Source organism: Strigops habroptila, chromosome Z, assembly GCF_004027225.2.
Source record: "Strigops habroptila isolate Jane chromosome Z, bStrHab1.2.pri, whole genome shotgun sequence".
Taxonomy (NCBI): Eukaryota; Metazoa; Chordata; class Aves; order Psittaciformes; family Psittacidae; genus Strigops; species Strigops habroptila.
The window spans coordinates 46,904,634-46,931,685 of NC_044302.2; the positions used below are offsets into that span (position 1 = coordinate 46,904,634).

A 27,052-nucleotide genomic window follows, 5' to 3' on the forward strand; every position below is an offset into this window, starting at 1 on the left:
TGTGGAGCTCAGGTCTGAACAATATTTCCATGTGCTAAACCACTGTTGGTATTTAATACTAACATTGAACAAGATCTGAAACACTGAAAGCCTAAACTCACATTTTGCTCACACAGTAACTAATTAAAGATAGGACGCAATTAACAGTTCAGATTGAGTTTCCTGAGGTCAATTCTGTGTTCATAACTACCACTAATTAGAAGTTAATCTGATTATTCATTTGTTCTGTAGTGTCGTCTCAAAGCCACGATTTTTGATCTTCAGTATATAGTATGTAACCCAACATAACAAGAATTGTACTTCCAATGATCTTGAAGTTTAGCATGTTTCTATGTAGCTTGCCACCTGATTTTGTAAAGTAGTCCTGGTTTCCCTGTATGTATTAGCCAAGATACGGCGCAATGTCATAGAAACGATGGTGAAGTCCAAAGCCTGTCCAGGCAACAGACTGGGCTAGCATGATAAAGTACACTTCAAATTCCTCACTTTTATGATCAGGTGCTCATAAACAGGTATGCAAGCCAAGGAGCACCAGTCAGCATGAATGCTAAATGAGGTTTATGATCGCACTTTGGGTTCCGCGGGTAAACACTTCACTGTGCCACCACTGCACCCTTGTGGGTCACTCCTCATTATCTCATTATGGTGGATGATAGTACAATAAAAATTGCTTGTTCTACCACAGTGTTTAATGTTACTTTCGACAAACCCTATATTATGCCAGACAGTATTATCTTAGTGTTTCATAAGAGGGTTAAAAGAAATCTTGGTTTTATTTTGGAGTTAATTTAGAAGAGAAAAGAAAAAAAAAAAGGGGGGGATTAATAGTTTTTGTTTGGAGTGGGTTTTTTTATTTTGTTTTACAAAAATGAATGGGGAAAAGCAGATGAAGCATAGTGTCAGCCTTGAAACATTGTCCAAATAATTTACCCAAAATTTACTGACGAAAACTTCTAAGTTTTCACTCATGCCATGGATAATTTTTGATTGTCTTAATGGTTCTAACACTCCTGCTTACAGTACCTGGTGCAACACACAAAGCCAAAAAGTGATATAGCCTTTGAAACTAAAGTCATCATGTTTGTTTAACTGCTTTTGTTTGTTCTACTCTAAACTACTCTCAGCTGCGAGATATGGAATTATTAAGCTTCTAGTTAACCTATTTGAGTTTGTCATGAAATTGTATTGTTTTCAGCTGTCTGTCGGTTCCCGTGTCAGAATGGTGGAGTCTGTGAGCGACCAAATGCCTGCTCGTGTCCAGATGGCTGGATGGGTCGTCTCTGTGAAGAGCGTATGTATATCATCCCTGACTAATTTTAAGGATGTTGTAGATAAGACAAGTGAATTTACTACAGTGAAGCAGGTGGGAAAATTAAAGGCAAAACCCATAAAAAACATTAGTTTCTTCTGCTTGCCAAATTAGAGAGAACAAAAAGGACCAACTTTTTTTTTTTAATGGACAAATGACTTTCCCTTGACATCCCCAAACCAAAACAAGCACTTTTTTAATTGATGCAATTCTGCTTTTGGATGCTCTTTTACTAGTGTTGAAGAACAGCCTGCTTCAGTTCTTCAAACTCTGATTCTCACAGGAATACATAATAGCTTTGGGGAAAGAACAGGGATTAAAACAGAAGAAATGTGAGTGTTCCGCTGGTTGCTGCATTTGTTTCTTGGGTTCCTTCATTTATCAGTCTGTGACTATGAACCTGATCAATTCATGTTCAAATAATACATAAACATAAGTTCTTTTCTTGCTCACTTTATTCTTTGCTTTCATGGGAGATAACTGTTTTCACTGGGTTTCTTCTCCTCTCCTTAGCAATATGCATTCTGCCATGTCTTAATGGAGGTCGCTGTGTGGCCCCTTACCAGTGTGACTGCCCCCCAGGATGGACTGGATCACGCTGCCATATGGGTAAAACTCCTTTCACCTTCATTTTTTTCTCACTTTTTATGACTACTAGAAATACCTAGCATGGTTCACTAAAGACTCTCTAGAACTACTAAGCTTCTCACAGGAAAACCCAGGCCTGCAATAACATTTCCTGGAGGATTTGCTGTCCCCAGCTGCAAACTATTTTCACAGTAGTCCCTGATGAGTCTTTAAAATTCTCAGAAAATTTTGCTCCCAGAAAGGACAGGCAGAATTCACGTGACTGCTCTCTGCAAAAAGCAGTGCAGAGGAGAGAGGATATCCAGAGAGAAAATATCATAGAATCATAGAATAGTTAGAGTTGGAAAGGGCCTTAAGATCATCTAGTTCCAACCCCCCTGCCATGGGCAGGGACGCCTTACACCAGACCATGTGGCCCAAAGCTCTGTCCAGCCTGGCTTTGAACACTGCCAGGGATGGGGCATTCACCACTTCTTTGGGCCTGTTCCAATGCCTCACCACTCCCACAGTAAAGAACTTCTTCCTTATAGCTAACCTGAACTTCCCTTTTTTAAGTTTGAACCCGTTACCCCTTGTCCTATCACTACAATCCCTGATGAAGAGTCCCTCCCCAGCATCCTCGTAGGCCCCCTTCAGATACTGGAAGGCTGCTATGAGGTCTCCACGCAGCTTCTCTTCTCCAGGCTGAACAGCCCCAACTCTCTCAGCCTGTCTTCATACGGGAGGTGCTCCAGCCCCCTTATCATCCTCGTGGCCCTCCTCTGTCATATTACACAAACTTTGCAGCTATAACAACATAGGTGGTGAGGAGGATAGATGGCTTCTTCACTTTTGGAACAGTAATTCAAATTTATTCAGGTGACTTGCTTTTCAGTAGTTAAAATAAAAATTCTAGTAAGCAACTGCATCTGTGCCAAAGCCCATTCATAAAAGCTCATAACCACAGCTTATGAAGTTGTTAAATCACTTCTCATTTTACTTACTAGTCTTGACCTTTTGCCATGACAGAGCAAAGTGAAATGAGAAATATTTGGATTAACTGCCAGTCTCACTGGAATAATTACACGCATAAAGTGAGAGCTAAATGTGTTTCATTCATATGCTTCATTCCAGAATCAGAAGTCATTTTTAACATGACAAACTTGGTGCACTTAATTGCGCAGGGGTGGTGCATCTCTATAGCTTCCTGCTATTTTCTGTTTGTGTTTGGCCCAGAGGATGTGGAGTAGGGTATTTCCATCTCCTTTCACATTCTTGTGATTACTCATTCCCATTTCCTGTAATTCCATTTTAATCAGTGTTTTCTAATCGTATATTCCTTGCAAAAATATTACCCAGCATTTGTCCTTAATGGTATGTTTAGGTCTGTTCTCTAGATATGGCATCATCTGCTTAAAAGACTCACAATTTCAGCTTTCCTGCAATATAAATGTCTGTGTTTGAAGAATCTCATTAAGTGAGTCTCTAAATCTGTTCTGTACATTGTATGGACTTTACCTTCCAGTCTCAAAATTGATTGGAAGACTTGAAGCTTTGACTGTTTTTTTGTTACTTGGTGTCCTTGGGTTAGGCTATTGCACATAAGCAGCCATTTTGCAGCTGGCCCAGCAGGGCCCTATCAGGCAGCTGGTGTTTGTTTTCTAATTAAAATGCCCTGTACCACCTAGTCACATGTCTTACAGCTACCCCGTGTGTCTTTCAGGAACTTATCGTCATTCTCTGCTTCCTTTCCTTGTCTCCATCTTACTCATTGCCTTCCCTTGATCTGTAAATGGCTTCCTGACCTTTAATGTTCTCTGTTTATGCTGCCTCTTTCCATACTTTTTTACCACATCTGGTGATTGCTTGTTCTGGCTGTCATATGCCTTTCAAACAAACACCCACAGTTTCTTCCCAGAAATAAGGCCTGTTACTCTTCTGACTCTTGTCTTCTGGTTCTTCCTGCTGCTTCCACTTGCATTCCTTTTTTTTTTTTTGCCTCAACTTGAGGCAAGAAGAACAGAATTTTTAAGGCAATGTAAAATAATATATTTGCTGTTTTGTACAACTCATACACTGCAATAGATAGCAAAAGCAGTAGAGAAGGTCAAAATATATTCAGGAGAGATGTGCTTGTAAGGTTCCCTGTTAATGTTTAATGTTACAGTTTTGAGAGCAGTCCATTCTTCACAGAATAATGCAGGTTGATTCTCAATGTCCTGTTCCTTAATCAGCTTGATGTGGGTGTGCTCGTTAATGCAACTCTGTCTGTGTTTACTTGTATGCAGCTGTTTGCCAGTTGCCTTGCTTAAATGGTGGGAAGTGTATACGACCAAATCGATGCTATTGTCCGTCATCATGGACTGGACATGACTGCTCTAGGTAAGTGTTGCTGAGCACTGTGCTGTAGTTGGGCTGAATCACACCCTACTGAACTCTAAATCTGAAGAATGTTCAATTAATTTTGCATATTTTGAGCATCTCTAGATTCTGTAAATCAGTAGTCATTGCATCACTCATGATTTTTGAGCCATCTGGAAAGACCTTAAAGAGTAATCTGCAAAATGATTGCCAAACTTCTAGAAAACTCACGAAATGACACACTCACATGGAAGCAGACAGGCGAACCTGCAAGCTTTAGGCTTACTTTTAATGGTATAAATGGATATGGCTTTTGTGATGTAATACAGAATGTTCTTCAGGAAATTTGAGTGGCCTGCTGTGTGCAAGTGTTCATTTTGAACTGTATGTACCTCATCTGGATCCAGGTTCAAGGTTAGGGCAACACAACAGATGTTATAAATAATAGCTGTTGAGTGGTGTAATCATTTAAAGAGCACAACACTGTGCCTCTGAGTCAAGTCCCAGTTCAAATCACATGGCAGTGCAATCCCTGTATCAAAATCCCCAAGGATTGGGCTTAGATCTGGTTCACGTGTGCCCTCTTTTAGAGAGTTTTACCAGTGTTTGTGTTTTGGCCTGCTGATTCCTGTCTAATGGGGCAAATAGCATATGAAGTTTGCAAATCAGTGAGCCACACCACCATGTGAGGCAGCATTTACAAATCTCAACTATGGCTTTGCTTTTTAAAGTTAACGTGTGAAGTTTGGGTGTTTGGCTCTGAAGGCAGTCTGAACAGGACTCAGTTTGTCTTTAGAAAGCTGTTTCACTTCACGCTGCCATTAAGAGCCATTTACAACCCTGAAGAGGGAAGGCAGGTGGAATGGTAATGATGTTATTGTGGTCAGGAATCAGACATAATAACAAAACATGCAGCATGAGTTCTGCTCCCTGCATGGAATATTAATGAGGACCATGAAACATATGCTAGAAAAATATTTAGACTTCAATTCACACAGACTCCTACTGAACACATAGGTCATTATCCCGGAAAGCTAAATAAGTAACTGCCAAATATTAATATTTTTCTCTGGGATACTGATGAAGCCTGTGACATTGTACGTTTTTTCTGGACAGGTAGAAAGACACATTCCTCCCTGTATCTCTGATACACTATTTAAAGCTGTTTGTAATTAAAAGATGTTTGTTTGTGGAATTACATTGTCCAAAATCAACAGTTTTCATTTTTCAGCAGTGATTAAATATGCCTAAGTGAAACAACTTAAATGTACTGCCAAGAAACAGTATCCAGCTTTAGACTGAAAGCTATACATCTGGCTTCTGATTGTATTTCCATTTAGGACATGAAGCAGAGAAGCCCAAATCCAGTGGATTTAGCAGCCAAAAAATGAAGTTTATCTCTGAGACAAATCAAAGTTCCAGGCTCGTCCCTTCAAGAGCTTTTTGAGAAGAAGTTTCCCACACAAAACTGGGGCTGGGGGAGGGGAGAGGACAGAAATAAGCACTGAGATCCGTTTTGTATTTTGTTAAGTCTCAGCTGCTGGTGGCTCTTTGTGGGGTACAATACTGTTCTGAGGACTCAAAAACAATACAGACGGATGGGAGTAAATGCCGTGATAGCAAAGATTTGCTGTTGAACATTCACTAGGTGTGATTTAGAAGGTGAAGCTGAAAGGGACAAAGCTTTTATCAGCATCCAGAACAAGATTAGCTCCAAACCACTCTGATGAGTCGTGACTTACGTTAAATGCCAGATACCTCTATTCCCCACACCCACATTCTTCCCCTCTCAGTATGCCATCTTGAGCTGTGGCACTCTAATCTCTGGTATGCATTCAGACACCATCCTCCTGTGCCTCACTGTTGATCTTGTTCAATATGTTCAATACAACACTAATTTTATTTTGTTTGTTTTTCTGATGCAGGAGACGGAAGGCTGGCTTCTATCCCTTTTAATATCAGAGCAGCAGTTCTACATTCAGATACCTTTCTTCAGCCTAGGCACCAGGGCTTGGAATCTAATGCATTGTAAATCAAATCCATTGCTTCCCTTCCTCCCCAGCTCCCTTGTTTTGTATTTTGTGATGATACATTTTTACTATACCTTTCCATTTTTAAAGAAATTCCTCTGTATTTTTCATTTACAAAAGTATTATCAAATATATGCTGCTACACACACACCATACACACATACACATAGAAATGTAAAGATTCTTACTGGTCACTGAGGAAGTGGTTGTGTAAAGTGAAGTCCCTCCGATTTCTAACATACAGTAAGCTAATTAAACCACACTCTACTGCTAACCATGATTAAACAGAATGTGGCAATTCTGCTTACCATCTGCCAAAGCATACTGCTGTCCAGCAACTCAACAGTATAGTTATGCAAGGCTAATTGAGCCACTAAGTTTTGCATTGGGCCTGTTAATGAACTCATGTTGATGTAAATTAGAGCACATGTGATTGATAAAGCCCATATTATAACCACATTTTCTAGTGGGCATAAGAAGAAGATTCTGTAACACCTATTATGTGACATTAACGTCATTGGAGAGTGACTTAACAGAAGGCATCAGCATTAATTTTACCTAAGATCTGTTAGTAAAATAGTCAATAATACAAAAAGACATGAGAGAACATCATGTCATTCAGAGAAAGATGGACCAAGCCTAGCTAAAAAAGTCTTGGAGGCTTTTTGGCTTACAGGCAGTTCAGGTGTAGCTCTGAAGCTGGATAATCCCACATCCAGCAGTGGGAAGCAGGTGGACCACTGAAACTTGCACTTCCCACTTGCCATGGGACTCACCACCTCCCTGTAACCACCATCCCTTTCCTGTATAAATTATGAAATACATGTCTAGCAGCTGTCATCTGGGGGAATGCTTTTGATGCATGGGGTTTGGGTCCCAAAGTTTGACTGCCCCTAAGATGGAGAGAGAAGGCACCAGTTATGTTTAGAGGTGAAACTTTGCTATTTGCTTGAAGAAAAGTTGTATTTATGTTATGCAGAACCCTCAAGAGCGATGGAGAAGGCCTCTCTTGAGTGCACTACACAGGCAGAAGTGCTTGGCTGAGTGAGAAATACTGAGAGCACTCACGCTGTTAGATTTTTCTTTCTCATACTGCTGATCGCATTGCATCTGAGGATAAAACACACCTGAATGCCATCGTTAAGTCATGCTCTAATGAATTAAGATGCTAAGATTTACCTATGGTTAAGCAGGGCAGTGATATTACAAGGTGGAAATCATATGCAGTTTTTGAGGTCAAATGTTTGGTAATTATTGTCAGTTAGCAAAAAGTCTGATCTGTAAAAGAAGATGTTGCAGTGAGAACCTGAGAGTCATAGATCAGAAGCTTCATTTTTCCCAGTAATAATAGAAAGTGTGACTTGCAGTCAGCACTGGGAAAGAGGAAGAAGAAATAAATTTCACCTTCTGTAGCATTCCTGCTTAGTTACCCTCCAGATTAAAAGTGTTCACAACCTACCCCACCCCTCCTCCTGCATAGATTTACCTCCCTTTTATGAATGCATGAAGGTGGACACAGGAAAGTGGTATCACACCAAAATGAGCTCACAGTTACAATTACAGGGCACAAGTAAATACTGACACATAACTGATGGCTGTTAGCCCTAAGACGAGACAATGGAGAACAAAAAAACAAGCAAAACTGTGAGCCGATAAGAGCTTTCAGCCAACTAAAAGAAAAACAGATAGGTAAAGAATAGGAGTCATTAGGGGATCAGATTAATGTGAATGTAGATTCCTTCCCAGTGGGAGCTGCAACCAGCTGAAGAGTTGTCGTTTCAGCTCTCACAACCTTCTTTTTCTAATGAATTCTGCTAGCACATAGCAACAGTCTTCTGTCTCCCAGCGCCACAGCCATTGATGTTTACAGCTTTCACTGAAGTTAGTGTTCAGTAAATAATGTCTGCATTTCAACCCGTAGTCACCACCATTTTTAGGCACTTTGTCCTTGACCTCCTTGCTGCCTTAACAGCATATGAATGGAAGCTGCAGTGAGCAACACAGGACTTCTCAAGGCAAAGAGTGCATGGGTGAGGAAAGCAGATTTTTTTTTTATATAAATAATGTCACTCTCATGTTTTGGTCTTTTTTCCAATGTGCTTCTCTGGTGTGTGCCCTGACTCCCCACTGGTGATCTCCAGAGCAGGACAAGTGCTGAGAACAGTGCTTAAAGCTGGCAGAACATTGTTGGAGATTTTAGGGCTGCGGGATGGCTTTTTGGACTCCAGGTTCACACTAGTGACTAGTATATGGAGTCCCAGGATCAACGCAGTCAACGTGTTTCGTAAGGAGATGTGGTGGTAGGACAGAGTAGCTGAAACTAGAGGCTGTTATATTAGTGCTGTTGATGATGTTTTGATACTTGCTGGAACACTTTCCCCTCCCTACCCAGTACTGTATTGTCATTTATGTCACAGCTTGTTGTATGTTTTAAACAACTTCTGTGTGATGCACTTTACACTGTAAATAAAGATGCACTCTGTTTAGTACCCATATAGAGGCAACAGTGCGCTCCTTCCTTAATGCCTCGCAACAAAAATACTGACCTACCTCTTAGGACCTACTGGCAAAGCCCAAGTAAAGGGAAACAGAACTCCACTCAAGGGAAAAAGCAAAATAATTGCCAGTAATCTTAAAAGGATGTGCTGGATTAGTCCAGGTTTGCTCTTCAGACAAAAATGCAGTCAGCGCCTATTTTTTCAAATCCTTTCTGCTGCTACAGCATATTTTAAAACCTGTAAGGACCAAATGTACCACTAACATAATCAGATGTATTAAAACCTGATTACTCACTATTTACACCAGATGGAGATACAGTTTGTTTTGTTCTGCACCAGTACTGGAAATCTTAAATCTATGGAAAAACCCATATTCAAAGACAGCTGAGGTAAAAAATGTTCTATAGCAGAAAGATAACTTTGTAACTCCCAACAGCGCTCCTCCAAACAAGGAGCGTGTATTGTTACCGTAAAAGTCGGTCAGAGAAACTCTCTAAGACTTGGTTTGCAGTTTTAGAAAGCAGGCATTCTTTCTTGCAGCACTGTGTGCACACCCGAATCATTTTGCACCCATTACTTGCTGGCAGCAGCTATACATTTAGCATACTCATGCATATTTACAGGTTTTCCAGTGGATTATTTACATATTCATGAGATTTTCCAGGGACTAATTATAATTTTTGCATTCTAATTACACATGCGCTTTCTTGCTGAGTGGGGGTCTCTGGTGATCGCCAGTAGTCTTCCTCACTGTTTACTGCATGACCTCAGTGCTTGTGAATGCTCGCAGGGTCCTAGTGCTGAATTAGCAGTGGTATGTCCTTGCTTCTGTTCTGTTCCAGTTTCACTCCATGTTGGGCGCCACTCTGCTATCTTAAAGGCTGGCATCCTTGGTCTTATTTACTGTCTCCTTAGTTGTTATCAGTCCCACGATGTTCCTTCCTCCGTCAGCCGAACATTCCTTTCTCTCTACGTATTAGCAAGTTAGAACAGTTTGCTCTGTTTTACTATGTTAGTTTGAAGCCACACACGCTATTGTTAGTTTAAACCTGTGATTTAAGCCTACAATATGGCATAGCAGTCAAAAGGTGGAGGGTGTGGGGTTTTAGAAGGTAACGTTAGTAAGACACTCAGTGTTTTGATACGTAGGTGTAAGTGGAGACTTTGAAGTGCAAGAGGTAGTTGATGTCTCAAAACGTCCCCCTCAGCCACCAGCCCAAAAGGTGGTGTGAGATTACAGACGGTGCAGTTAGTGAAGCACTGAAATCTGATGTGCATCTGGTAGAAAAGATGCAAACTGACATCTCAAATTTACAGTTTTCCAAATACTGCTAATAATACTGAGTGGGAACAGCTGGGCTGCCTCTGCTCATGGACTTGGATCTTGTGCATGCTGTAGAAATGCAGATCACAGCCTTATTTAAAAGGAAGTGTGGTAATAATGGGGCTCTTTCCCCAGTCCTGTCCTCTTTGCCATGAATACTGAACTAGCTGAAATGCTGAAGGGAGTCTGCTGACACCTATCTCTCTGCTCTTGGACGTACAGTGGGAAGGCTACGAGTGCCTGTCAGCTCTCATCTCCGGGGGGGCACTGGACAGGGTTAGTCTGTGCCAGTGGTTGTTACCTTTTTACCTTGAGGATAGTTTGAGCAGTAATTTCTTTTGCATCTCAGTTTAGGAACAGGTTGTACATCTCAGACTTGTCTTGGAGCAGTTTGGATCCTTACTGCGGAAAGGATCCCTGCTGCTTTTACTTCACTGCAGATGGTTTTCTGGGAGAACATACCCGGACCACACATTTCCAGCAGCAAGAGACAGGCATTGCAGTACCCAGAAGCAGGCCAGGTGGAATATGCACCACGGTTATTGATCTATTTCTTTAAGGTTGTTTCCACTTATGCACATGAAACAGGGCACTTCTTCACATATCCATCCCATTTACGACAAGCTCTTCTGCCAGGATCAGGGCTATAATTCCATTACCCCTGCTTTCCAGGCTGACATGTTCCCTGTCAATACCAAGGTCTGCATGCTTACCACCTCTCCCAGCTAAGCTCAAAGTACTATAAAAGCTGATACTCTTTACAAGCTGATTGACGTGGTTCTTTCTTTGGTGCAGGCTGGTCCATCCGGCCAGATGTTGCTCATGTGGATGGACGAGCATGACCACTTTGTGCTACAAGAAGCACCATGCATGGCCTAGTGGATAGAACACCGAGTTTCTCCCAGCCAGTGGCAGTGGCAGGCTGTGTCACCAAAAGAAAGTCACTTCAATTCTTCACATTTCAAGGGCCAGGTGGGCCCTCCCTTCTCCACCAAAGTGCTGCAGACTAAAGCAGACAGATGAAATTTAAGCATAATTATCATCATCATTAATGGTAGCCCTTCTGCAGATGTCATCCATACACCTCATTGTTAGCCCAGTGGATTGGCACTAACCTTAATCTTCCCAGTCTAAGTCTCTTTGCTGAATGTAAATCTTCCTCCTTCAGATTGTCAGAGAATCATATAATAAAATCATAGAATTATAGAATGGTTTGGGTTGGAAGGGACTTTAGAGATCATCCAGTTCTAACCCACCTACCACAGGCAGGGACACCTTCCACTAGACCGGGTTGCTCAAAGCCCTGTCCAACCTGGCCTTGAACGCATCCACAATTTCTCTGGACAACCTGTTCTGGAGATGAAGAGTTCCCTGTTTATCTGCAGAACTTTGAGGCTGTGACAGTGTCAGCCAGCACAGACCTGCATGCATAGCATAGGCCAGAAAAGGAGAGTGCTGGAGAAAGACAGCACCTGTGATGCTCCCAGTCTGCACCACCTGGGAGCATGGTGAGGACTGATCCTGCACCTCTGCCCAGCACTTTTCTTGATGGTGATTTTGCTGTGCGTTATCCAAGCAGCCTCAGGAAATCTGTCCTTATACAACCAGGCAGTAAAGAACAATCAATCACTGCAGTCACCACTCCCTGCTCTTCTATGCCCTGCAAACGTATCCAGGGCTTTCCCAGTTCTTTGTCATGCCTTCCCCTCCTACCTGCCTCCTGAGCACAGTCTGTTTATTTTGCTTTGTTTTCAATATCCTGGCTGCAGTACTTCCATCACTATTGGAAGAGGAACGTCATGATTTGTGCATCTAACTCAGAGGTGACCAGAATTCACGGATGTGGAACCAGCAGCCTTACTAGCTGTGGGCAGGCACAGTTATGATGCTGTGCAACTGCAGGTGCAGCCAGGGCATGCGGCAGCAGCCCTGCAGAACTGAGCATTCCCCCAGCTGCTGCTGCCTTGCCTTGCCATCCCTTCCTCTTGTGCTCCCCGGCCATGCCTCTCATTTACAGCTGCAGGTTATGCTTGTGGCTGCCCAGTGTGGAGACTGGCCCTTGTGTTTGCCAGACAGACCTCTGAAGCATAAGCAGAGGCATATCCAGATCTGCTTGCAGTAGGTGGGGAGAAGATACTGCTCCCTTCTCCTTGTGCTCCACAGCAGCCTGGGATCTCCCTTTTGCCTGACACCTGCTCCACTGGTGTGGCTCACGAGGGATTTGTGCATCTGTTCTTGTGCAGCTCTGACCACGGGGCTGCTGCTTGACAGAAGAGCCCATGAGCAGGGTCCTAGGATGGTGCAAGTGGGCATAGGAGCCCAGTGATGTGCAGAGACCAGACCTGTCTCACTTGGTACAGGGCATTTTGGGGAATTCTGGTAAGGGATGCACCCTGCAAATGCCCCTTTTCCATGCTGAAAAACAGGGATGGCAAGTTTGGAGGCTGTATGGTATGACAAGAATGGAAACCTCAATAACGATGCAGTTCAGAAAGCACTTAAGTGTATGGTCTTGTCATGCAACCATTAAGGGTACTTAGCTACTCTGCAGTTAAAAACAAGCTTAAGCATTTTTCTGGACTGCAGCCTTAGTCATTATGGGATTATAATAAATACAAAAAGCTGTGCCTGCCCTGCAGACACTGGTGAGATGGCTGCGAAGTGTCTGGCACCGGATTTTTGCTGCCAGCTCGATGCAGGAGGTTGATAAAAGAGGCGGCTGCCCACTCAAGTATTGCTAGGCCAGATGTCTGGTTTGATTTTATTAAAATAGCTTGGTTAGTGATCTGGGGTAAGGGAAAAACACCTCATTAATTAATCCTGCTGCTAATAAGCAAGGAGGTGCTGTAAACACCTGTGGGAATAAATTACGTAAAGGAAGGATAATCATATTAAGGGGAAATGATGTGAAATTAAAGTTAGAAATGACAAGTCAGAGCTTCCTGAAAGAAAATCCCCAAAACAAGTGTGCCCCTGGGGAAGGAAGGAGGGATGGAGGTGTGCTGCTGTCCTGGCTATTCCCACCCACACTGGGTGAGGGTTTCCTGCTTGGGAAGAATCAACACTGGCAGAGAAAGGAGAGCAAAACAAGGACCAGCCTGCAGCACAGCAGTGATGCAGCCTGTGTGATTTTTGGTTCATCTCTGTTTTGGTGCCAGCCAAAGTTATGGTTTCTCTCTGCACAGCACCAATAAGGTAATGTTGCTGCCATTCCTATGTCTGCTGACATGTGAAGCAAGTGGCTTCTAGCAGCTGGTGCCCACATGGGAGGATGAGGAACATCTCACAGGGGAGGCAGGGGCTCTGAAACAGCAGATAAATAAGGCAAGATAAATACAGCCAGGCACAGGGAGCAGATCCTGGTTGTGCCACCAAGGATAGCACTGCATAGCACAATTGGGAAAGCCAACTCCTGCTGGGATCTTGGCTCTAGGATCTCCCTCCTGCTCAGAGTGTCATTTTGCAAGCTAAATGCTCTCGAAGTATGGGGTGCTCCTGATTTCATCCCTGGCTGGACCACATAAGCCAGACACAAGTGGCTGCCGCATATAAACATCATGTCTGAGAGCGCTTCAAAGAAGAGTTGCTCGGTGTGGCTCTGGGGATATAGACAAAAAGCAGGACTCAAGATAAGCAGAGTAGATACCCCATTGAACCAAAAAGCACATGGGCTTTCCAGGATACCTGTGGGCTGGGTCCGTGCTGAGAAATCCCCAGACTTGACCTGTTCAGTTAGTGTAAAACTAGATGTGATGCAACATGATAAACACACAGTACAGTTCAGACAGTGTGAACCAACAGGTTTCTTATATTTCTGCTTTCAAGAAGCTACTGGTTTTATCTGGTTCTTTCAAGGTAGTCATGAAAAGATACAAAAGAAGTGAAGAGTGCAGAGAGTGCATGAGAGGCTACACCAACACTGGCACTTTGGAAACCATCAGACTCTTAAGCACCAATACTTAGAGGAAGGAGCCATGTCCCTCCACCTACACTTCCAAGAAAATCCATTAGTTGGCCTTAGGTCAATAGAGATAAAAGCTGAGTGGCAAAAGTGAATCATAGAAAAGTTTAGGTTGGAAAAGACCTTTGGGATTGTGCCCAACCGTTAACCATTAAACCATGTCCATAAGTGCCACATCTCCACGTCTTTTAATACCTCCAGGGATGGTAACTCCACCACTTCCCTGGGCAGCCTCTTCCAATGCCTGATCACCCTCTCTGTGAAGAAATTTTTCCTAATATCCAATTTAAACCTCCCCTGGTGCAGCTTGAGGCTGTTTCCTCTTGTCCTGTCACTTGTTACTTGGGAGAAAAGACCAACCCCACCTCATTACAACCTCCTTTCAGGTAGTTGTAGAGAGCGATAAGGTCCCTCCTGAGCCTTCCCTTCTCCAGACTAAACACCCACAGTTCCCTCAGCCGCTCCTCATCAGACTTGTGCTCCAGACCCTTCACCAGCTCTGTTGCTCTTCTCTGGACCAACCCCAGCACCTCAATGTCTTTCTTGTAGTGAGGGGCCCAGGACCGAACACAGGATTCAAGGTGCAGCCTCACCAGTGCCAAGCGCAGGGGGATGATCACTGCCCTGGCCCTGCTGGCCACATTATTGCTGATACAGGCCAGGGTGCTGTTGGCCTTCTTGGCTGCCTGGGCACAAGGTGGTTCATGTTCAGCTCCATCAATCAGCACCGCCAAGTCTTTTTCCATGAGCAGCTTTCAGCTGCTCTTCCCCAAGCCTATAGCATTTCATGGGGTTGCTGTGGGCCAAGTACAGGACCTGGCACTTTGCCTTGTTGAACCTCATGCTGTTGGCCGCAGACCATCGATCCAGCCTGTCCAGATTCCTCTGCAGAGCCTCCCTATCCTCCAGCAGGTCAGCACTCCCAGCCAACTTGGTGTCATCTGCTTATTTACTGAGGGTGCATTCAGCCCCCTCATACACATCACTGATGAAGCTATTAAACAGAACTGGCCCCAGTTCTGAGCCCTGGGGAACATCACTTATGATTGGCCACCAGCTGGATTGAACTCCATTTACCACCACTCTTTGGGCTCTGCCATCCAGCCAGTTTTTAACCCAGTGAACAGTACACCCATCCAAGCCATGAGCAGCCAGTTTCTCCTGGTGAATGCTGTGGGGAATGGTGTCTATTATTTACTAAAATCTAGGTTGGCAGCATCCACAACCTATCCCTCATCCACTAAGCAGGTCATCCTGCCATGGATGGAGATCAGGTTAGTCAAGTAGGACCTGCCTTTCAGAGACCCATTGGCTGGGCCTGATCATCTGGTTGTCCTGTACATGCCACATGATGGCATTCAAGATGATCTGCTCTGTGACCTTCCCTGGCACTGAGGTTAGGCTGACAGGCCTGTAGTTCCCTGGATCTTCCTTCCTGTCCTTCATGTAGATGGGCGTCACATTTGATAACCTCCAGTCAACTGGAACCTGTCCCGGTTACCCAGGACTGCTGATAAATGATGGAGAGTGGCTTGGTTCGCACTTCCACCAGCTCCCTCAACACCCTTGTGTAGATCCCATCCAGCCCCATGGACTGGTGTGTGTCTCTGTGGTGTAGCAGGTCACTGATCATTTCCCCTGCGACTATGGGGGCTTCACACTGTGAGACAGACTTCCTGTCCCTGTCTTCCAGCTCAGGGGGATGGGTACCCTGAGAAAAACTGGTCTAACTACTAAAAACTGGGGCAAAGAAGGCACAAAGTACCTCAGCCTTTACATCACCCCTTGTCACTGTGTCTCTCCCCATATCCAATAAAGGATGGAGATTCCCTTAGCCCTCCTTTTGTTGCTAATGTATTTATAGAAACATTTTTATTGTCTTTTACAGCAGTAGCCAGATTAAGTTCTAGTTGGGCTTTGGCTCTTCTAATTTTCTCCCTGTATAACCTCACAACATCCTTGTAGTCCTCCTGAGTTTCCTGCCCTTTCTTCCAAAGTTAATAAACTCTCAATTTTTTTCCTGAGTTCCAGCCAAAGCTCTGCTCAAGTGCAGATGAAGGTGCAGGTTTGCACAAGAGCTCTCCTTCACTGGTGCCAGACTCAGGCTCCCAATCCAGTACATGAAGACTCAGGACCCTGTCACTTTGGAGACATGGTCGGGTGCATCATCTTCCTCAGCCCTGTGCTCATCACTGGTGGGTGCCTTGGGACCCAAAAGCAGCTGCAGATCTCCCAGGCACAATCCTGCTGGTGGGAGGTTCAGTCGAGCCCTGCCCATGCAGGCACAGCAGGGCAGGCAGGCATCTTCAGGGCCACAAAGCACTGAGTCAGACCTACAGCAGCCAGTGCCCTGCAGCCTTGCCCTGCTCCACCCCACAGTCAAACCCCTTCCAGGGGCAGCGCTGCTCCGCACGGCAGCCATGTGGAGAAGCAATGCACAGAGCGCTGTCTCGGCTGCCTTATAGCGCCTGTATAAGCAGTGCTATGTCCTGCATGGTATCCTGTTGTCCCATACTGGGACTACAGAACTCCTCACCTGCCAACGCTCACAGGCAGAGCTGGCTGCTGGGGCAGCAGGCCGGGCTTTTACGTAGGAGTGCCAGGAGCTGTGGCTCCTCTGCCATCTCTGCCTAGATGTGGTGGGTAGATGGGATGGATGCGCTACCACTCTCTGTTCCTGCCCACACTGATGTGTTGCTGCAGCTGGGTTGGTCTGACATTCTTCTGCTGTCAACAGCGCACGTGGATGTCGCTCACTGCAGTGCCAGGCTGCTGCCCCAAGCGTTACGCATCAGATCCTCTGCAGCTTCAGCTTGGCCTGTTTGCAGACAATGGCCGCATGAGGTTAATTTGCATAGCAAGGCTTGTAGGTACTGATGTCATCTAAAAGACGGGGAAACTAAAGCACAGGCACCCAGTAATCTGCCAGTGCGCTGGGGATGGAGACATACAGTCTGGACTGGAGCTGGGACTTGCCAGCTCCTCTCCCACGCTGTCCTGCTGCCAGCCCATGACAGCAAGCAGAGCTTGCTCTCAATGGCTGCTGGGGCTCTCAGAGGTGTCATGGGGTGCCCAAGGATGCAGGAGAAAAGACCAACATGTCACCACTACCAGAGTACCCTGTGCCTTTAAGGCAGACAGGGGAGTATTCAAGAAACCCTGGGAGAGCCACATGGCTGATCACATAGGGGATCACCAGGACCATATAAGCAGCAAACAGCTGAAAGCAGGAAAAAGTAAGAAAGATCCACAATGGGTAAAAAGCCTGAGCCTTGGGCTGCCGTGGGTTTGGGCTGCCAGTCTTACTGCTCCCTTCTTGGAAGTGCATGCAGAGCCTCCACTGACGCAGCTTTGCACACCGGCAGCTGGGACAGGCTTTTGCCTGCTTGGTCTTGACAGAGCTTCTAGGAAGTGGCAGGATCTGAGGTTCCCTCCTGCTCATTAGTCACTGTATGAACAGCGCTGCCCTCCCCATCAGTTCACAAGGCTGATGCAACCAGGTGGGAACCACTGCAACTGCATCTCTGCTGCTGAAGAAGACACCCATTAGAATAGAGCAACAACAACAAACAAAATCAAAGGGAAGCAGCTGCGTCAGGAGTTTGTTCATGATGTTCAGGCTTGTCTGGGGAGATCCAGGTCAGATCTGGTGTATTCCTGCCTGCTGGGAGGATGCGCCAGGGCAGCAGCCACCCTTGCCCCACCTGCCTGCCCTGGGACAGCAGCAGTGGCAGCTGCTAGACAAGGCTTTTGGCCCTGCTGTCATTTCCCATAGCCACACGTCTGTCTACTGGGGGCCCAGTAGCCTGTGTTTTGCCTGCTGGGGCAGCCTCTTATCACCATTTATCACTAGTGTTTAAAGGACCTTTAAGGTACCTCAACACAATGTTCCATCTAAAGCGCCTTATCACCATGTTCCACTATTACAGGATGTCTACAAAAAAGGTGTCTCCCTTTTTACAAGGAGCCACACGGAAAAGACGAGGGGTAATGAACACAAGTTACTCCTGGGGATATTCTGACTGGACACAAAAGGAAGTTTTGACAATGAGAACAATCAGTCATTGGAACGATCTCCCCAGGGAAGTGGTGGATTCCCCAACACTGGATACTTTAAAGATTCGACATGCTGGGCCATCTAGTCTAGGTCGTGGTTTGCCTCCAAAGGTTGGACCAGATGATTCCTGAGGTCCCTTCCATCATGGGATTCTATGATTCCTGGCTCAGACCAGCCTGGCAGCCATGACAGAAGATCCCCCCACCCTGCTCAAGGAGGTTTTTGGTGGGAGATTGGACCCTGCATCCCCACGGAGCACTGCCTGTCTCCCACAGCAGCGCAGAGAAGAGAGGCGTCCTCTGCCTCCCCGAAAGCGGTGCATGCACTGAGGCACCATGTGCACGCGCTCCCCAGGGAGCTGCTCAGCTGCGGTTACACCAGGTTGCATCAGTCTTGAGCTGTGAGCCCACTGCTTGCACGTTTGGGGTGGGTACCAGAAAAGCAGCATCCCAAGGGCAGATGCCAAAACATCCTGTGCCTACAGACCCAGCAACTGACCCCAGAGAGGCCAAAAGAGGGACAACAGGGCTGGGTTGGGTGCTCCTGGGCCAAAAAGGGACCCTGAGAAGCTTTGCTGCTGTGAAGAAAACAGTGCTTTGAGGGTCCTTTTCTGAGGGATCTTTGTTCTGGCCTTGTTGAAAGTGGTCTCATATTTAGCTGCTGTTATTTTCCTGGATCAGGCTATCCTCAATGCTCTTCCTTCAAAGCGTCCTCTGGGAGGAAGGAGTGCTTTTACCATATGAGCAAAGCGAGCGCACTCTGCTCCAGCTTGGCCTAAAGAGTCAGATGAAGATGACTTCGTTTCCCTGCCAACCCTGTGATGTTTCAGACAGGATTTGATGTGGTCTGACTGATATGTCCAAATGAAATGCTCCTGTGAGCTGGCCACATTCCTGTGCGACAAAGGACTCTGCCTTTGTCGCACAGTCAGGCAGTGACACTCCTGGGAGCCCAGAAGTGCTGTGTGTGCCCTGCACTCTCTGCAGCATCCCTTTCCTTCGGTCTGCCCATGCCAGAGCTGGACTGCCCTTGCAGCCGAGGAGGGGATGCCCAGGTCATGGTTTGGCTTTCTCTGTGCTGTGTTTAGCCACAGATGTACATTTCTCCTCATCTTTGTAACATCTCATACAGCTTTTTTGTCTTTTTTTCATGCTTCTGCTCTTCTTTTCCTGCAGGACCTAGCAGCTATGTCCAGCCAGAGCTTTTTCATGTGTGGTATCAGTGCTGTGCATCCCCACTAAATGCTTTTATACCTAAAAGCCTCGGTGTCCCTGCATGGCACAGAGGGAAGAGCCCCCTGATCCCACGGTCTCCGCCAGAGCACTGATGTCTGCAGGAAAGAGGATGGCAGGGTTCCCATGCTTTCCAAAATAATGTATGTTTGCTACATTCCTCCTCTTATCACGTCTGCTTATGGTCCCCCAGGATGTTTTTGTTCCTGTTTGTCTCCATTTTAATTGCACAGAAACAAAGTGAGGGGAAAGGAAGGAGGAGAGAAAGGAGGCAGGGAGAAGAGAAACATCTCTGCTCTTCTGCTCCCAGTGCTTACATACAAGTCCAATCTCCAAAGCCAATTCTTCAGGGTCAGATGGTTTTAGGGCCACCCTGTACCCAAGAACTCCCAGTGCTTACATACAAGTCCAGTCTCCAAAGCCACTTCTTCAGGTCAGATGGTTTCAAGGCCAGCCTGTACCCAAGAACTCAACATCCATCAGCATTCCTGTGGTTTTGCTTTTCATGTCTGAGCACCCCCAACACTCACCCTCATCTCTCCAGCACCCCAACCCAGACCACCTCTGGGCTACCTCCAGCCAGCATGTAAGAGTGGTATGAGATACCGTTTTCTCATGTCCTGTGATGATAAGGGTGGTTTTTATCTCTTTGCTTTTCTACTCTGTGTGCCCAGGAGCAGCTTGTCAGCATTGGAAGGAAAAGAAGTTTTCCAGACATGCTGCAGGAATGCAAAGGAATTGTTTGTGCAAATAAGCATTTGGCGCCTGTTCCTTTTCAGAGTAACTCTTTCTATTAACCAAACCACTGTTCCAGTTTGCTGGGATCATTTGCAGTCCTGCTCCTGTGCTCCAGGGCAGTGCCTCCCAGCTCAACGTCCTCTGCACAGGTCAGAAGCATATGCCACATCCACCATCCAAGTCAATAATACAAACACCAAGTGGGACCAGACTGACAAAAAACACCCCAAACAATCCTCAGACTTGCTTGAAGTATCTCTGCGATGTTGCCACAAACCATTGGCACTAGACACAATCATCCAATGAAGTCTGCACCCACCTTCTAATGATCTCATTTAAACCATGCTGCAGGAAACCTCACAGGAGAAGGTGAAAAAGGCCTTGGCAGTGCCAAGCAACGTGCCAAATGTCCTGTGTGTCAGCAAGAGCTGTCCTTGTTACAGGAGAAAATGAGGCTGGTGTGGTGCAGTCTGTTGTGACTGCTGTTCCAGTGCCACAATGCACTTTCTGAGTCTTCTTGATGATTAACACCTAAATCAGAAATGCAGTCTGCACTTCCAAATGAAGACTGATGCAAATACAGCATTAACCAGTTTGGCCCTTCCAGTGCCAACAGTTGCTGCCTTTTTTTCCATTTTGAGTCTCACACGAGGCACCACTGTACTGACTGGCACTGCCAGTGGATCTGCTTGGACTGTGGTATTGAAACTATGCATGTACTAAAGATGAAAAAAGACAGAAAAGAAACAGGAAGAGCTCCTACTTTTCTTATAAATGGCTTTCTCTAAGGAAAGCACACTTTTAATGAGTAGCAACAAACTGGCTTTTCCTTGGCATGCACATGAACCCCAAAATAGCACAGAAAGCATAAATTTGTTTTGCATTTTGAGCTTCAAATGAAGCAGGACAGGATGTGAATGCCAGGCTCAGTGGATGGCACTTCGAACATGACATAGTACCAAAGTACATGAGAGGAATGGGTAAGATGTTTGCAGAATGGCCTTTTGAGCAGGTCGGAATCATGGCCGCATTAAGAAAACTCCTCCTTAGGTAGAGTGGAAGGAAAGGTTAATACACATTTCACTCTTTTGGCCTGCTGTACTGGATTGCGTTGCAAGGTTTTGGTAGCGGAGAGAAGCATAGTTGTAAAATCTGCAGAGATTCACAGAACCTGGTTTTTTCATACAGAGTCATTGCCTTGTTATTTTGTCCCTGTGCAAGGAGGGTAAGGTGACCCAGGTTTACAAGGAATTAGTCGTTGAAGGAGAAAGACGTGTTGTTACATTGGTCAGGAAAACAAAGTGATGGTGTAACTGTAGGTGATGGTGACCTTTCTCCTGCAACATCAAGTATCTTTAGAGTTAGCACGAGGTGAGATCTGAACAGAACATGAAAAGGCTTGCCTTTTTTAATTTTTTTGGTAACAAAACAGCAAGAACTACAGGTGAATATGGACAACAGAAGAGAGATGAGATACATCCACCATCTTGGGTTTAACTTGGGGAGTTTCTACTAATTAAAATGGGAGGATGTTGAAAAGTGTCCCAAACATTGAGTTTCACCTTTTTGTTCAGTTGCATGCCCTGATTGCCCAATGCCCAGTTTGCTCACCTATACAATGCTCTGGTTTTGTGGCTGTGTCATGAAAAGAGATTATTTTGATGCTGATTTTCATACTGTGTGGTACTTCCCCTCCACCTCACATGGGCGGGTGGCCCTGCCTTCCCACAGGTCTTCCCACAGGTATCTCAGCAAGATATCTTAAAGATAAAATGCCAAGGAGGATATTTAATTTCTACCAAAAGCATCCAAAGGATCTGGGCACTTCCACTCACTCACCACCAATAGGCCCAGTGCTACAGGAAGCTCTGGCATTGCCACCCATCCCTGCTGGATTGCTATTCCCCTCATGAAAGTAGACGGGATCAACTGCAAAGACAAATCCTGTCATCGCTCTCCTGATGCATATGGCTCAGCAGCTGTCCTGAAGGCAGTGAAAAGCGCTGCCCTTTGCTGGGATCATCTGCCTTTGGCAGATGCAGAAATGGCCAGTGGAGTTTAAAAAGAAGAAAGCAGTGGATTTGAGGTGTTGTCAGCTGCTGAGATGCTGCTCCCAAGCAAGGGGGTACTCATCCACCAAACCCTCATACAGAAAAACTCTTGTAGAAGAGAGATCTCCTCTTCACGGGGCACGGCAGCTATTTCTTCCCCAAAGTTAGGCCATGGCTCAAGCTGCACCTTCAGGCTGACTTCACCTGCCCCATTGCAGGCAGTGGGAGCATGGATGGGAGCAGAGCATCATGCAGCCACCTCCAGCAGCACAAGGCTTAGGGCCTCCATTTTCCCAGCCAAAGTCACAGGAGCTCAGCGTCTCGACAGTCAGGTGGACTCCTTCTTAGTCTTTGCTAATCTCTCTTGTTTTCTTGCTTTTTGTTGTAGTTGTTGCTCTTTTTTCTTACGTTTTTATACCTGTGCTACAGGGCTTTCAAGTCTCCACTGTGGAGTGAGTTTCAGCTGGGTGGTTGCTGTCTGCAGACCCAGGAGGGCCATCCTGTATAAGGCCCCACGTCTGTTGGATCTTGAAGGCTTGGGGCTATAAATTAGCTTTCACCTAAAACCTTTGATACTGCAGCCTCATGGTGAAGGGAGACCAGGGCAGGCTGTAGCCACTAGACATGTCTGCAGCAGGTAAACTCCTCTCATGCTGATTTTTCGTCTCCCTCTGCACCCCAGCAACAGGGAAAGGTCTCTGTTGTGTGATCCACTGCAAAGCTGGCTAGGCTGTGCCAGCAATCCATCTTTTTTGGGATGGCAGCTGAAGTGGCAATAGCTAATCCAGCAGAGTGATGAAACGATTGCTTCCACAGCTGCCACTGGATTGCAACAGGAGCCCCAAGGATCTGCAGAAAAACACAGAAATACCTGCAACTGCAAGGCTGGTCCTGACCTCCACCCATGGTCCCAGCACCAGCATGGCCCCATCCTGACCTGCTGAGGCACCATTGCACATCCCTGTCTGCAACCATCCCCAGCCAACACTGGCCAAAAGGCCTCAAGGTACCGAGACCGCTGGTCTGGCTCAGGATGGCCACTGCTGTGCTCCTGCCTTGGATAAAGGATTGCTGTGGATGTGAAATCACTCTTACAGCTCCCTTTGAAACCTTCTCATTTTTCAGCATCTTTCTAGGAGCTCATAAAGATGGAAACTACCTACTGAAGATAATCTTGTGCTTGTTCCCTGTTCACCTTTAGTATTCCTGTATGCAATACCTCTAGTGCGCAGTGGCATGGGAAATACCTGTTTCTTGCTGAAGAGCACGTAAAAGACCAAGTATAAAAAAACTATTGACAGAGTGCATTCTGAATCAGAGTTAGCAATTTTCCATCCTTTAGCTATTTTCCACTTACAAGTCCCACATCACCGTGTGACTCTGCATTTAAGGAGTCTTTCTCATTGTTCATATCCTGTTTCCCAGAGATTTTGTTCATGTATTCAGCAGCCTCAAGTAGGCTTTCTCCTAAATCCAGCTCTGCACTCATTGCTAATGATCCTAGCTTTTCATTTGACTCGTACTTCATAAATGCCGTTTTCTTTCACTTTCACAAACAAATTGGATTTCCAGGTGAGGAAGCCCTTATTGCTCACACTAATGCAGAACTAGAGGAGAAGCTAGAGTCTGAAAAGCCCTTCCTGGCCTCTTTCCAGCCAGTTGCACATTTTCTTTTATGTAAATTTATCTCGTGATTACATATACACACCCATACATACCTACATATATATATACACACACACATGCATATGCACAGTCAAATGAGGACACGGAAAGATACCAGCTGAAGCGCTCCAGCCCTGCTGAGCCTGGAATTCAGCAGAAAATGGCAGGCCAGACCTGGATACCTGTCAGCCCTGCATCCCAGGCCTGACGGGGGTTATCGGGAGTACATCTTGCTGTGGTGCAAAGGAGGGTGTGCGACCCAGAAAGGCTGCTGCCAAACCCCAGAGGCTTTGGGACATCCCTCGTGCAGTCACAGAAACTCCAGGAAAAATGTCTATCCAGGAAACTGGGAGTTTTGCCGGCCAAACCCAGGGTGCAACCAGCTCCTAGCAGACAGGGCAGGCTGCCCCTGGTCTGAAAGCCAAGGTGGGGTGTGCACTGTCCCCAGAATCAGAGCAGCTACATGATGTACTACAGATGCGTATGTCAGCACTGCAGACGTTTTACCATAAAGCCCTCAGAAAAGGGCTGCTTTAATACCTGAGCTGACTTCTCAGGCTGTCAGTCACAACAGATTTCAGTGGTGTTAAAGCAACCAAAACCAGAACAAAGGAAAGAAAGATCAACCTTATTTCCCTGCAGGTGCGTAGTTTCCTGTGGTTGATGCAGGTTCCACTGGTATCTCATCACATCTTATTTCACTAATTCTGACCTACATGTTGTGTGGATACAATGTAAAAAAGGTCTGAATAATTTGTTATTGACCCAGCAGGGGAAGAAGCAAATAATGAGCAGCACGTTGTTATGGAGGAGCCTTTAAAGTAAAGGAGAAATAAATGTCTCACCACAGATGAGAAATTCTTTCTGCTGGTAAATGACTGCCAGCTGTGACTGCACTAAAAACCCTAGCTCAGTCCTACATCCCAGCTCCAGGGTTTTCCTGCGGTGCTGATACAATGGTGTTTGTGGCACATACCACCAGCACTGGATAACCCATGTGCGTGGCCAGACACGCATGGAGGCACACCTATGCACAGGGCATGCACCACTGCAGCGGGGAGGTTCCACACCCAAAAACCCTGTGCCCAGTCTCGTTGTCAAACTGGGACTCGTTTTTTGGTGCTGATGCCTGGACAAAGTGCCTCACCTGCAGCAGGAGCTTCCCTGAGCATGAGCACCAGGATTTGGGGTCCTCATTAAAACAAACATCCCCAGGAAACCTGCTAGACGAGAAAACGACGACCTGGACTTGTTTTGCTGAGTCAGGATGATGTAAAGGTGCTTGAAAGGAATAAACACTCCTGCTTGTGAGCCACCTGATAAAAATCACACACTTTGACTATCTCTTAACTCTGCTGACACTGAATGACTTAAGCGGAAAAAACTCCGTAGTTTTGCGGATTGCTGGACTCGAGAAGACTGGTGGGAATACACCTACTGCCTGGTAGATGGGTGTGTGCTGCACACCATTCCTGTGTGTGCAGGAAGCCCTCCTTCTGATATCACTCAGCCACAAAGGAGCAGTGCCACTGCACTGACGATTAAGCTGAGCTGGTATAAAAGCCAGTCACTTGGGATTTCGCAAAGCCCAGCTAGCACAGAAGATTTTGTACCAGGGCACCTTTTTCACATCAGTCACTGGTGTGGATTAGCAAAACCCTTGGGCTAACGGTGTGGAAAGCAGGTAGAGGCTAGGGAGCCACCCTGCATGCCCTCACCCAGCATTCAGGAGTTCCTTCACTCCTTGAAAGCAGATGGGCAACATCATTACATCAATAGCACTTGTGCATGCCCTGACCATCTGTGAATTGCAGCATCTTCTCCTAAGAAGATTTTTATGAGCCTTCTCCCACCACATATTGTTATACGATCTTTCCTCATAATGCATCTCATTTGCATTCTCCCTGCCTTGCCATTTGCACAGCAGCAAGGCATGGGGTGATCCCATGTGCTCTTCCTTTCAGCAACAGGCACATCGCTGCCAGGGGTGGAGTCTTTTTATCCAGGCTACCAGATGGTTTTGAGGTGGCACTGCACCGCAGGGGATAATGTTTCACCAAGTCTTGTAGGAAGCGAAGCAATGGCTGTGGTGCCTGCCAGGACTGTATCCGCACTGGTGGAACCTGTGGATTTGTGTGCTCGAGTGTAGAAACGGAGATGGATGTGGGAGGATGTCTGCATCCCTAACTCCGTACTATTCAGTTCTTCCCAAACCAGTATTTTATTGTACGTATATTTGTGTTTATATCTAGTGTGTGTTTCCCAGTCACCTTCAGCTACGCAGCCACATTGGCTTTCAGCATCCTTTTTCCCCCTCACGGGGCAGGTGCCCATTTCCCAGTAAACATGTAGATAGCTGACTCAGAATGACCTGCTGGGTTGTGCCCCAGGAACAGAGAGCTGAACCATAGCAGGGAGGCACCCAGCATAGCAGGAGCTGAGACCCCCAACACCTCAGTCTCAGGGCACTAGATAGACACCACTCTTGCTGCTTAGGATGAAAGCCAAGCAGAGTCCCAGCTCTCTGGGGTTAATAACTGGCTGTAATAAAGACAACTAATGCTACAAAATAGTAATACAATCATCAGTTAGGCTGAGAACATCACTAATGGATATTTTCCCAGCCCTGCTTCAGAGCACAATGATGGGCTTTCAGCAGAGCAATTAAAGCAATGCCCACAGTAGAATTATCTCAGATGAATCAAAGTCTCCTGGGGGGTTTGGCTGCAAACTGTGCTCATGCTTAAGGTTCAAAGGATGTAAAAAGAGTTTAAAAGCAAAGGTATGAGGGGAAAGCAAAATAATACCCTTTTGCTGTTCTTAAGAAGGACAACTCGGGTCAGACAGAGCTATGGCATGCTGGAGAGGTGAAGCTACCTAAGATTGGTCTCCAGAGGGAACAGATAAAGCTGCTGCATCCTTGTTTCTCTGTCCCTGGATGTTGCTGTGCTGTGTCACACCTCTGTGAGCAAGCAAGAGCACAGGAGAGGGGAGTCCAGCCCCAGAGAGCAGCCCTGGCTGCCCACACTGCTCTGGTGGCAAAGAGGGAGGGCACTGTGCTGCAGTGCTCATCCCAGCAGCAGCAGGAACACTGACGTGGTGCCTCTGGCCCAGGCAGAGGCAAATGAGGTGATTGCTCATCACACAGGCTCTGCAAGCCAACCCAGTCTGGGTCAGCCCTCTGCCCTGCGTGGGTCTCCCAAAGCAACCCCAAGCACTTAGGCCAGGCAAGGCCATCTCTGGGTCTGCAGGGTCAGAT

At 46.1% G+C, this 27,052-nt stretch overlaps 1 protein-coding gene across 1 annotated transcript in view; it reads left to right on the plus strand.

The window, feature by feature from the left end:
• SVEP1 (sushi, von Willebrand factor type A, EGF and pentraxin domain containing 1) overlaps nucleotides 1–8,762 on the plus strand; it is a 125,831-nt gene extending 117,069 nt beyond the window's left edge. The window contains exons 47-50 of the mRNA XM_030471193.1: nucleotides 1,196–1,291; nucleotides 1,823–1,918; nucleotides 4,165–4,258; nucleotides 6,163–8,762. Coding sequence (XP_030327053.1) covers nucleotides 1,196–1,291; nucleotides 1,823–1,918; nucleotides 4,165–4,258; nucleotides 6,163–6,193 — 317 coding nt within the window. The 3' untranslated portion in view covers nucleotides 6,194–8,762. The remainder of the gene's footprint in view (nucleotides 1–1,195; nucleotides 1,292–1,822; nucleotides 1,919–4,164; nucleotides 4,259–6,162) is intronic.
• Nucleotides 8,763–27,052: the final 18,290 nt, after the last annotated feature.